Below are 13702 nucleotides of genomic sequence, written 5' to 3' on the forward strand. Positions count from 1 at the left end.
TAAGGTGAAGAATATTCTACTTTATATCATATGAAAGGTCAGGTAAATGCAAATGAGATCAATCCCTTTGCTCCGACATGACGGTTCCGCACGAATTTAACAGACGGCATAAGCGGTTCCCCGAAAGGCGATGCGATAAATCTGCTGTGCTGCGTTCGATTTGTAGAACACGGCGATATCTCACCGATTTCCGTGCAGGTGAGACCGTCCCCTTCGTATTCGTCGCGGCAGACGCAGGCGGCATCCCCGCTATCGTCCGTGCCGCAGTCAGCGTTGGTGTCGCACGACACCACCTCGCACTGGAAGAGACCGTTTACACAGGTGCACAGCTCCGAGCACGTATCTGACAGGAGGCTGGTGCCAGCCTGTACAAACGAGAATCAGATCAAATTTATGTTTTGTCACACACAAAAGTAGAACAAAACTATAGAGAAGGACTCTACACGGGTGCAAATTTTTTTCTTTTCTTTTTTCTAGTTTGGTGCCAAACAATAAGCAGTAATGATGACAACAGTGCCCACGGTATCAATGTTACATTCGTCAACATTTACGACTATGAATCATCACGCATGAATTATAATTTCGTTCGACGAGAATATTTACACAGCGCTGAGTCATAGCGAAAAATCAAACATTACAATATGAAAGTTAAGTTAGGTGTGGACCCCAAGAAGTTTACACTGGAACTAGAACGATCAATATAGATATTTGCTAAGCTGACGTGCGCCTGCACGCGTTCACTAATTGTAAGTATTAACAGAAACCAACGACATGTTGAGTTTGTACTAGATTCTATGAGTATTCCTCCGTAAAGAATCATAGAGTATCAATAAATACGGGAACAAAACGACAATAAATTTAATGAACATTTGTAATCGGGAATTCTCTCTGGGATATACATTTGAAATATTTCAAGTAAAACTGAACTCAAACGCTTGTCTTCATTGTACATCTCAAATCCTGCATGCAATTCATTTCATTATCAAGAAGACGTTAACTGAATTTCCTTCCGACGACTGAAATCAGATGACTATGAAAGTGGACAGACTGTCGTTCGAATTTTAATGGCAAAATGAGACCTTTCTGCCAAAACGCTACGTCGCGCAGAAGCATTCGTGTTAGAAGCATGTTGGTAGCATTTGTGATCAACTTGACAGTGATTTTAACAGAGACTAAAAGCTTAATATGATGTAAGGTATCTGAAGATGAACGGGAAGAAATGGGCATTAAAGTGGGTCGACTGAGACGACTACTCATCTTGATGCAAACACAAGTAACATTATTAGATTAACGACTACGAGGAAACATTAACGGCAAAAATACTATACGGAGGAGAGTACATGTAGATCAAAGTAAAGGGAACGAGAAATATAGAATAAAATCTATTCTCTTGAAGACAACGACCAATTTGGCCGATACTACTCTGTTTGGAAACGCCATGTGTACATACAAATTTTTAAACATTACAAATGTTGTCACCAGAGCGTCGCTGTGATTCATCTTGCCGTTCCGCTCTTAAGTTCATTTTGACTTTTATAGCTACAGTAACATAAAAATCTACAAAAGTTCATTAAAACTGGACGTACATCAAAACCTTTCACCTTCTCCTGTGAACGTAATCGCACTACAAATATCTTCCTGTTTTTAAAAATTACAAATGTTCCTGTAATCAATGGATTATTAAGTTATACCCTTCACGCCCTATCATAACAACAAAGCACTAACGCTAAATCACTGATCCCGAAAAATATGAATTTCACATTTCTGTGAACAAACCATTTGATTATCGAGGGGATCACATCACCAACTTATCTAATTTGCGTACTATTATTGTGGATAATATTGACCATAATTTCTTGAAAACATATGAAGCTTTGAAATTTCAATGAATTTCCGATTTTATCTGAACTTATGCCGTCGTTTTATTACTTTACTATTTTTATTTTACTCTGTTTAATTCATTTCACTCAATTTATGGAATTCATCTTGAACATAGAGTGACAAAATACATTATAGACACAATGACTTACGACATAGTAGACGCCGTTGCGCTCGCATTGACACTGGTCTAACGTCACGCACTGCGCTCCGTCGAGAACGAAACCGGCATCGCACGAACAGCCTTCTACGCAGCGGTCGTCGCACGGCGGATCGAGCACGCGGCCAGGGCAGGTCTCTGGACACGAACTGGTGCACGTCTGGTAGGTCGAGCTGTTGCTTCCACAAGCCAGGTCTACGTGGGTAAAATTGAGTAGAAAGAGTTAAAGGGTTTTAAGAGAAGCAAACGGCGATGGGCTTTGTAATTTTACGGCTGAAAACTGCGGAAATTATGCCCACAATCCATCAAGATGGAGGGAATGCTTTCATATCAACGCTTCTGAACCCAAAGCAAAGGATAGCAAGAGTTTTGAATCTGAAGTAGGGTCTATGTACTAGACTGCACATGAAAATCTTCCTAAGATATTGCCTAGCTATTTTGTTGATGAAACGGGATGATTTTTCTCTTTTCATGCCGTTATGAATGAACGAATTAGCGATGCAAAAACTTCAGTAAAACGGTCGAAACCTTGACAATCAAGTTAAGAAAATGTCCTTTCTAAGAAACTTAATTTTTTGAAAGGCGGACGCATGAAACCATGTTGTCAATATCAGAAATAACTAAGAATTAATGTCTGTTTGCTTTTTTTTTCTTGTCTGTTTTTTCTGCAGTACTTCCTTTAACCAAGTATATTACAAATCAAATCAGCTCTGAAAAATGTTTATTAGCATTACCACACAAAGTCGCATTTCGCCATTCCTCAGAAAACGTGTGCCCAGCGTCCAAGCACGTCTGGTGGTAGGCAGCGTAGGCGTCACACGCACCGCCCGAGTCTGCCGGTAGCTCGGCGCAGACGTCGTCCAGGCACGACTGATAGAAAAACGTCGAGTCGACTAAATCTCGGCACTCCGTGAGAGCAGAAGCTACAAAAACGGAAACAGTACATAACAGAAATAAGAATAGCAACAGATTAATTCAGAGATAACCAAATAGTATAGCGTTTTCTTTGACTCCTTGATGTAGGCCTACTTCGTCTACACGTTTACCATCTACAACAACATAATAATTATACTAATAGTCTATAACAAATCATATTACTATGCCATCTACTGCAACATCGAATTAGTATTTCCGACGATGACGTTACTCTGAGGTAACACTATGAGAAAGCATAACATATAATTTTTGCATTTTTGTAGTGAATTACGTCTCACAAACATGCTTTCGTTACTTTCCGCCAGCTAAAAAATACAGTCTGACTAATGAAATAGTCATGTTTTTCTCACACTTCTGAAATTTCGGGTCTTTTTTTTTCAAAATCCCTTCTACTTCTTCGAAATCACATTAAAACATGTTGCAACTTCCGAGGACGACGTTAAACCAATAATGAAATCATGAAAACTGCATTTGCAGTAGAAGTGGGGGTAAAAACAGTAATAGTAATTGTTCCTGTTAATTGTTTAGTGTTTTATTTTCTCACTGGACAATCTGACGACTGCTTGACTTTATCAAATCAAAGAGGAAACTGATTTCATTGCATGTCCGCGCCTACTAGACGCTCGTTATTGTCTCCCGATTTAATCAAATCATAAATTCGGGATAAATATCGCTAGCGTTTATACGTTGTTGTATAACTTGAAACGGGAAGTGGTTGGCGAGTTCTCTTTTTTTTTTTCATTTCAAATACTTTTATACGCTAGGAAATAATGTGATATGATTCGAATTGTGTTCTGGTTGCAAGATCTCACGCAAACTTTTGAAGTTTCGTTTGTGGATTACACCACCGACAGATTGAAAACGCAATGAGAATGATAATCTTACTCGATGCTTAAAGAGATAGTATAGTTTTGGTTGAGATGGGGATTCAGATTTTAACTCTTTGCAAGATAATTAGAAACCAATTGGGAAATACATGTATTAAAGAGCATACATTCTTGAGAGGAAATTCAAAAAAAGTTTCTTTATGAAAATCGGTTTTGAAATGGTTGTGATATCGAAAATATAAACAAAGTGGTCCTAATAATAAACGTGAGTCCAACGTTTTACTAGAACTTCTTTGTTTCTGGATATCTCAGCCATTTCAAAACCAATTTGCATCAAACTCTGAATTCCTCTTAAAGTTGCATGCTCTTTCATATTTCATGAGAGGTTTCTCATTATCTCACAAAAAGTTGGAAACCTGAAGCCCCATCTCAACCAAAACTATACCCATCACTTTAAAGCTTTGTTACGAATAAACGTTAAACGAGCATTTCCTCAGGGTGGTTGGACGAGCTGCCCTCTAGATTATTCCTTTCCTCGCGCACGTGAAATATTTTTAGCAGATCATTCACAAGATAACCATATACATATGCGTCAATTATAAAAATAGCAGACATTTTTTAAAGGGTACCTTCATTAGTGTTGTAGTATCTTCCGTATTTTGTGTCAATTTTACTATTGCACGTTACCACGTAGTTTTAATACGACTGTATGAAAAGGTTATACATCCTGTCCATGGGTGCAGCGGACATGGGAATCGGACTTGTTAAAGAACCCACAGATAACTTTCAACTACTAGTAGTCAGTATACCTCAGTACCGCAATTTGCGGCGCGATACCTACACGAACTAGTGGCGAGTAAGCTGCATCGCTGCTGCGCTGTGGCCAGACGGTCCGCATCGCCGACGCATGGGTCCAGCGGCTCAGCGTCCGGGCAGTCGCTGTCCAACTTCCAGCCGTTTGCAAACGAGGTGGAGTTTGTGGCCTGATATTTTGTTTCATTGGAAAAGGAGAGAAACAAATAATACAACACAGAGTTACAACATTCTAATTAATGTCAGGTAGCGACATTGATACTCATTATGACGTTAAAGGAGATGAGGTGTTGAGTATGCAGAACCGAAGTAACGAACTAAAAACATAATTACTTTAGTGGACAGACAAACGTTTCCAATATCATCAGCTACTAATATACAGAAAATTATAAGACACAAATGTCCAGTGTTCTTAAGAAACTTTCGTACACTTGACTTTTCCTTGGATCAATCCATATCTATAACATCAACACATTTACTTCATTGATCTGTGCTTTCACGCGAACTCGAGCAATTCTTAAATAACTACCTACACCAACATCCCATCATGGAAAGAGAAATGAAAGGAGAGAACGAAATCAATTTATCACATGGATATTAACACTTATTTCCACGAATATTTTTGTGCCCTTTCAGTGATGAATTTCAAATAATGCTAACATCTATAACGGAAGCCTGGTGAGGGGATAGGTCACCTAAAAGAAACAAACAAAAACAAAAAGAGAATCAAAACGCATCACGTATTATTTTGCAAAGAAGAGTAAAGAGCTTTGTATTTGTATGGGGCATATGTTCAGCACCCGCAGACAAAATGTAAAATAAATCAGCGAGAGAATATTTTCTTTGTTCAGAACACGTTTTGGCGTGTCCTCAACGCGTAAGGGGAGTCCACGAGACAACGCAAGAAGACAAAGCTGTTTAAACAGGGATAATTGTATAGGGAGAAGAAGAAGGTGGGATGGGGGCTGAAAATAGGACTGTTTCACCTCGCAAGTTCTTTCTTATAACGCTGGTTCTCTGTTGATGACAAAATATCAACAGTCAATCTCTCACATCACGTGGCAACTCCAAAATAGTGAATCACTTGCGTTTCATGAATAAGAGGAGCATGCGTCGACTATTCATGACGAGGTGAAAAGTTTCTGCAATTTATTTCATCATCCTTTTCATGTCTGGCTTTTTTCCCTTTTCATTTCCATTTGTAGGACTCTGGTCTGCACGTTCATAGATTTGATAGTTAATTTGTGCATAGACGGAAAACTCTAGTTTAATGAAAGTCTTAATGGAAATAAGAATGTCCATGACGGCAAAACGGGGCCCCATATAAAACCAGGAATATAAGCATACACACAGAGATTAAGTGTACGTATATGTGTGCATGTATGTCTGTCTGTATGTATGAAAGTTTGTATGCATCCATGAATGTACGTAGACCTATGTATGTATGCATGTATGTACGTACGTATGTATGTTTTAAGAACACAGCCAAACATGTATCATAAATAAACACATGCAATATACATACATAATACATATTGACAAAAACACTGACAGACAGGCCTACAAACAGACAGACACAATGTATGTTTTGACCAAACGATACATGCACGAATATGTATACACTTGGTGTGAATATCATGCGAGTACATAATCGATTTACCAAGGAGCCGTCAGGTAAGAGGAAGTCATTGTCAGCGTTGCCATCGAAGTCGCCGCACAGACCGCACACGGCGCCGCTGTACGTCGGCGGGAGAGTTACGGTGATGTCGCCTTCCCCATCCCATCGTAACACCAGGCCAGTGCTGGTGGAAAGCACCTGTCATTATAGAAGTGGAAAAACTTAATGGCTTCACGCTTGTGATGTGTTAAGGCTGCCAAAAATTCCATTAAATCCAGTATTACTTTTACTTTAAAAAACAAAACAAAACAAAACAAAACACGTAACGACCTTTTTCTCCTGGCAAATCATGCGGCAAAAATAATGAGGCAAAAACATTTTAAATACAGAAAATCTCACTCACACCCGGCTACATGTATTTCACACAGTATAAATGCATCTGATGGCATTTACATTCGTATTGCCGACTTTTATAAGAGCTCTTACAAGGGCGAATTGTATTAACAACAACAACAACAACAACAAAAGAATTTATCCAAGCATGACTGAATTTGTGGAAGTCAGGAAGGATCTAATTCACATGGTGTTAAATCAAGTCAAATTATATAAACATGGGACATGTGAAATATATCGACTGATCACGCAATGCTTTTACGCTTACATACGATGACAGTATCAAACATCACTCTCGCCTTCCTTTCATACCTGGAAACAGCAAGTATTATTCATAACTGACATTTTTGTAAGAATTCTAGTTCAACGTTTGAAGTTATTGCTTGTAAAAAAGATAGAAGTGATTAGCATTTTATGTCATTTTTTTAGATATTCTTCCACTAAGCTGACATACAAATTGTATGATTATCTCAACCAGACAACTTCAAATTGCATTGATATAATCAGTAGAGTTCCCCTAGTTGTATTAGGTACATGTATTTGTAAGAAACCTGAAAAAAAAAACAAAGTTTAAGAAGGAACTCTTCATTATGCGCTCAAATACATATCTACCATAATTGTTATGTCTTCCCTTGCAATTTACTGTTTGCAACCATCATGTATGATGTAACAGAGAACTGAAAATCAAAAGTAATGTTAAGTGATGTAAACAAAATCATCCGAGAACCTGTCAGACTTGAACACTTTGCAATAGGAGTCGACAATTTATGTTCCACATATTGGGGTGTGTACAGATTGGCGGCACCGCCGAATTGTAACCATGACGACGCGTGTACGTAAACGTGAAGAACCTTTGAATATTCAACCAATGTCATACTGAATCATTCTAGAAACATGACCTGTCAAGCTTGCGTCTTTGCCATTATGCCGAGTTTTTTTTTTGTAACTTTTCACAAAAATGTAAATATTATGTGCTTTTAAACTTTTATCTAGTACTCTTTCCTTTGATCTAGCTGTTTACACTTTGCATCAACTCTCCGCATGACTCGGACAACTGCTCTCACATTCTCATTGACCTTAAATTCTTATTTTATCCTGTACAGGGGTTTGATAGTATACTTGTAGAAAAAAAATCTAAAAATATCTGAAACTTCTTTTCAAAAGTCTGAAGTGTACTAAACTATGAACATTCCAATGCGTTTGCATTGCGAAATAGTCTGAAGATTTGGTTTTGGGCAGAATAAAAATAAAACTAATTTCAGATTACACTTTGAACTCTCACATCCCTTCCTTAGACTGAAAAAAAACCCATCAACCTACAAACATACCAAACACAGTCAAAACGAGGTTTGCGAAGTTTGGGATTCAACTTCTCTTCAGCTTTGTTTCAAGACTTTCAGTCACATCTCTGGACAGCAGTTAATCGACACTCCTCGTCAAACATTAATACGCGACTTTCGACAACCCCTTTCACTCCGCAAAATAAAGAACAAAAGAAAAAAAAGAAATGATTGACACTAAGTCATATGACTCTGCTCTCGAACTTCACAATTCACATCCGTGTACTTGACTCTTCAAATCATGACTCTGCACATTTTATCTAACATGACTAATATGGCAGACACACACACAGACACACACTCACACAAAGAATAAAGATTTTGTATTGCTTACACTAGCACACAAGACATTCTCAACATCACAAATGGAGAGCATACGCACGAATTGCTTGCCTTCTTAATCACAGATGCTATGCAAACGAGCGTTAGCGTACCCTGGACTTAATATTTTTCTTCTGGTTTGTCTTTTGCGTTTTTTGAGTGACAAGAAGGGTGGAGTGTGTGTTTGCGCAAATGCTGCCCAAATAAGAGAGTCGCATTCACAGCATGTTGGCATCGACACGACGCTACATGTCCACCCTATTGAAACTTATCTGTGCAAACAAGGAATATTCAGCGATGAAAGTATGATGAAAGTTGAACAAAGTGTCAGAAGCACCTCGTTTTTCATGCAAAGATTCATATCACCCATAAACAACCTGGGAATTAGCAAACGACAGACTGTGACCCTTTCATTTCTAATCATCTTTTTTTTTTTCCAGCAATTACGAATTACTCTGTTGACTGACAGCTACAGTGAGATATACTAAAAAAATCAAGATAAACTTTGTCATCAGACTTAGAGAAGAACTCTTTTCATCTTGCGTCGCACGTTACCCCTCCCTTCCATAATCCCAGCATAAATAAGTTTGATGAAAATCTTTTCTTCTGCAGTACGAATCATTATATTTACTTTCAGCGATTTCTCAACAAGATTAGGGGAAATTGTGAAAATTGTAGAGATGAGATTCAAAACTGCAATTCGCAGCATTTTGTCAACGAAATTGATTTAGCAGGGTTCAACATGTCTTATGTTTGCTGCACTTGGTCCGTACTGCCTGCCAAAAACAAAGAATATATACGTATATATATATATATATATATATATATATATATATATACGTATAGGCCTATATATTATTTTTTTCTCCTGATCACTTTCTTTGACTCCAGTGTGAATATGATGCCTAAGATTTGAGTTTCACAATGTAGGGAGGGGCAACTCGTCTGGTGTATCATCATCCCATATGGTTATATTCGGTACGATATTTGGCCTGGCGCTCGTTCCAACAATACCTACCACGTATCGCCCTGCGTATGTGATGTACAGGCCACTTGAGCTAAAGTAGGGCAGACGCTGCTCAACTCCTTCGATCAACACAACTTGACTTTGAAGCAACGTTATCGTCTGCGAAGGAGACAGAGAGAAAGAAAGAGAGAGAGAGAGAGGGTGAGAGAGAAGAAAAACAGCCTCGAAGTAAATTATGATTGATTACTGACTCGCAATCGGGTGACTGATAACCTATCATATAGCCACCGCATACCGCAAATCTATTCAATGCGTTTAAGTTTTCAATTTTCTCGTGAAGGGCGATTTATGCGCACATTTAGTGCTACTTTGAAAGTGACCCTCCTTCTGATGGTCGTCTTTGGATAGGTGAATACGGAGGCATGATGGAGATGTATTTTGGAAAACCGACTGGACCGTTTTGAATCGGCGTTAATTTTTGAACAGGTCCCGACAATTAATTTCATACCCTTCCGCAGTAAAAAAAAAACAAAACAAAAACAACAACAACAAACAAAAACAAAAACAAAATAAATAAATCAATGAAAATTGATAAATAAATAAATAAATGAATTATCACAGACAACGGAAGAAATCAGAAACTATGGTTAAGGGTATACTTTCTTTTTCCTTTGATATATATAATTATAAGTATATCTTTTTTTTTTTTTTTTTTTTTTTTCAAATCACGTGTCAAGTAAGGAGGGTCTTTTACAATATGAATCGAATCAAAAACAAATAATAAATACATGTACAAGCCCTTTGACGAGAGGCATTGCAGGTATCTAATTTCACTCGCTGTTCCGGTGGGTGGAGGGCAACTTTTTTAGAGTTTGACTGCTTTGCTTGTCCCTCTGTTTACTATACAGAGGGAAATTGCTGTGATAATGCACTTAGCCGGTAGAAATTCTGGAATGACAAATTCATGAAAACTAATTGATGGGATGGCTTGCTGACTCTCCAAACATACTTATGTAGAGAATATAAATCTTTGATGACAGCCATTGTTTGCATGTAATCATTTACGATAGCAGATTAAAAATGCAACAAAGAAGAAAAGAGTCATTAATATTTTGATACTCACTGTGGACGAAATGTTCACGTAAAGTTGTCTGAGATATGACCCTGATCCTGCCGAAGCTTTCGGTTGGCTGTCGACGACAATATCGAAGAGTGTACGATCGTCATCCACTAAAGAGTCATTGCAGAGTTTGGCCAGGGTGTAGTTACACTGTCCTTGGAAGTCGAAGGTTCTCGAGTCAAAGGTCACGTAATGAGGGTCTCCCCATATGCGGCAGGTGGATGTTTCTGAAGGTGGGGGGGGGGGGGGGTAGGAAACAAAATGTACTGTGATTTGCAATACTAGTAAAACAAGCATTCCAGAAATTTGTTTCTTTCATGGTAATGCTATGTTTGTATGCTCTTGCCAATTAGAATAATGTGAAGAAATCCAGTCAGAGACAGGAAAAGATATATACATATATATATATATACATATATATATATATATATATATATATATATATATATATATATATATATATATATATATATATATATATACATAGAGAGACAGAGAGAGAGAGGGGGGGGGGAGAGGCGGCAATATAAATTTATTCAAAATACTACCGTGTAGGCTTGTTATTTCACATATATATAATTGTCCGGATTTAAAACAGATTGCTCGTTAAATGGAGAAGTAATACAATACCCCTAGTATACACATTCACACATACACACAGACACAATCAATCATCGTACACTATCATCTCATAGAAACCAGTATTACGTTTTCAACTGACTAATTCGTGTAAGACACGCAGACATTCAAACACGCAAATAAACATAATCAATAACATAATCAATACGCATAAGATGCATGCAAAAACGATATCGACGGAACTATTGATTTGACACATTTCTGTACAGAATTGAAACAATTATTTAACATCTTCATATGATAAAGAATCTATCAGGGGGAACACACTTGACGCCAAAAGATGTCCTGAACAGAGTAAATTGGAAAACTGTAGAAACAAAAATCTTGAATCATCAAGATGAGAAACAGGTAATATCGGCAACCACACATCGAAAATGTCTTAGCGCAGTCATGAAAAATGTTTGACATCAACAATTATGTATTTTCCAAGTGATTTTATTGAAATTCGGCATCTCAATAAAATAAACAGAAAGAATAGGGGTGATGAAGTATATGAAATAAAAAAAGTTCGGAGTAAGCTAAACTTTATTCGGCCGATGATAGTTGGCCTTGAAAAAACTGTTTTAGCCTGTTTGCCTGTCACATTCTCTCCCCCCCCCCCCCATCTCTCTCTCTTTCTCTCCCTCTCTTTATCTATCTATCTACTAAGTATCTATCTATCTATCTTTCTTTCTATCTACTGCCGTTTTCAAAATTAGATTGACTACATGTAAGAACTATGTCCATATATGTGTTAGATATACAATACATGTCTTATTTTATTATTTTCTTGTTTCAGACGTACAGCTGTATCGAGTCAAAGCTCTCATCAGGGTTTGTGTCCACTAATTTACATAGCATGCCAAGTTTAACTATTAAAACGTTAAGATTCTTCTCCGCCTATTTAAAGAAAAACACATAGGCCTACTAGTAAATAATATGCTTATAAAGCTTATTTTCTGACGGACTAAGCGGAACGCATCGGATATTTCTTGTTATATGGTGAAAACATTCACACCTATATCCAGTAATGGGTACAATGGGGTCGATATTGGTTGACCCGGGCGTACGTACGCACGCGCGTGACAAATTAGCAGGTCGTGTTGACTAATGGCGGGAAAAGGCAAATTGACGTACACGCGGGTGACGAAGATGTTGGGATAGCATGCGCAAAAGGCAGCGCCATTTGGGAGCAGGCGTTTCGTAAGTGATGCACAGCAAGCTATTCAACGAGGTGAAGATACAGGGCACAGAAAACGGGAGAGACAGAGGGAGAAAGAGATAGAAAATGACAGAAACAAAAGAAAAAGAGCAGGGAGAGGCACTATACAGAAAGAAAAAAAATGGAAGAGCGCAAGGATGCATTGTGTCGCAGAGGTTGCTGAGCAAATTTGACTAGCTGAATTGAATTTACGATGCAGTCCTACCTGCCTACCGCTCGTCCTGATTGGACAAGATAGCGATGGTGCCCGTGTTTGAGGCAGTTTTAGCTCCTCTCCGTGAAGGTATATAGGAAAGAGGGAAACAGCAAGCAGGGAAAAGGCGTTGCGGAGAAACCTCACGTAGAAGCAATACCTGCGTGGCGCTTAATTCGCTTAAGTCACACATACATACATGCAAGTCTGCTGTGGAGTTTCAGTCTTATTGCGATACGAGCGCGAAAAGCCTGCGAACGGCTAAACACCGGTCCCACCTTAGAAGGGGGTAGAGGAGGGTGCCATATATATTCCCAAGAACTTGCATTTAAAAAAGGAGATATGTGTCACACGCAACTCGCCTAGCTCCCCCTTTTGAGAAAACTCACCCAACAAAAGACTGTGGTGCCACTCTGAACTTCGCCATGAATAAAAAGCATGGGGAGAGACTGAGAGAAATTGTCACAAATTCAAGTTCAGCCAAAGGTCCTTTGTTTGCCTGCGAGCAATAGAGCAAACACAGACAATGCAGCTCTTTTCTTTTTTTCATCGGTTCTCAATTTTACATCTCTCTCCCTCTTTTTCTCCTCTTTTATTTGGCTCCAATTGTTTGCACTTCGAGGCTGCGGCAGGGTCATACTCACAATAGCGCTAGCTGGATATCATTTTCATACGCATACGCATTACTGTGCACACACGGATTCGTCCAATCGCAGAGTGCCAAGCCTACTTGACTTGCAATGTTTCTATTGACTGCTCAGCCCCGTGCGATATATACTCGACCCGTCTGCCATTTTGACTACCAATTTGTCCCCGACACCCGACAGCATTGTGTGTGCGCCATCGACGGGAACAAGCCAGGGTAAGACAGAAGCTACACTAACTTGTGCAATATCCAGTTTGCGCGCTTCTTTCTCCAATTAGATGTGTATTTTGAAACGTATGTCCGATATACACTTTTATCTAACTTGAGACATGCTGGGTTTTCTTCTTTTTTTTTCTTTCTCAATGGCGATAGTTAAATGTAAATGGCACGGGAATAAGGAAAGCTTTGCCGAAAATTAGCCAGAAACCACACGAGTTTCACGACTATTCGATCATACACATTGATTTGACAAGAAAGCCATTTGTAAGTTTAGCATATTGCTGCTCACTCACTGCTTGTCAGTGATGAATGATAGCGATTGCATTAGAATTAATGTAATGCTTACAATTTTGATTTAGATGATTAAAATCACCAAAGGTAAAAACGAATCCTGGACGCTATTCTGATTGTTAGCTATTTTTGTGAGGAAT

The 13702-nt window shown here is 38.5% G+C and overlaps 1 protein-coding gene across 1 annotated transcript in view; it reads right to left on the reverse strand.

The window, feature by feature from the left end:
* Positions 1-38: 38 nt before the first annotated feature.
* LOC139735213 (uncharacterized) overlaps positions 39-13702 on the reverse strand; it is a 222108-nt gene continuing 208444 nt past the window's right edge. Inside the window, 7 exon segments of the mRNA XM_071645971.1 lie at positions 39-365; positions 2031-2233; positions 2773-2961; positions 4643-4784; positions 6275-6430; positions 9305-9412; positions 10377-10600. Coding sequence (XP_071502072.1) covers positions 39-365; positions 2031-2233; positions 2773-2961; positions 4643-4784; positions 6275-6430; positions 9305-9412; positions 10377-10600 — 1349 coding nt within the window.

Source organism: Diadema antillarum, unplaced genomic scaffold, assembly GCF_040938485.1.
Source record: "Diadema antillarum isolate AM-2024a unplaced genomic scaffold, OU_Dant_1.0 seq00000565_RagTag, whole genome shotgun sequence".
NCBI lineage: Eukaryota > Metazoa > Echinodermata > Echinoidea > Diadematoida > Diadematidae > Diadema > Diadema antillarum.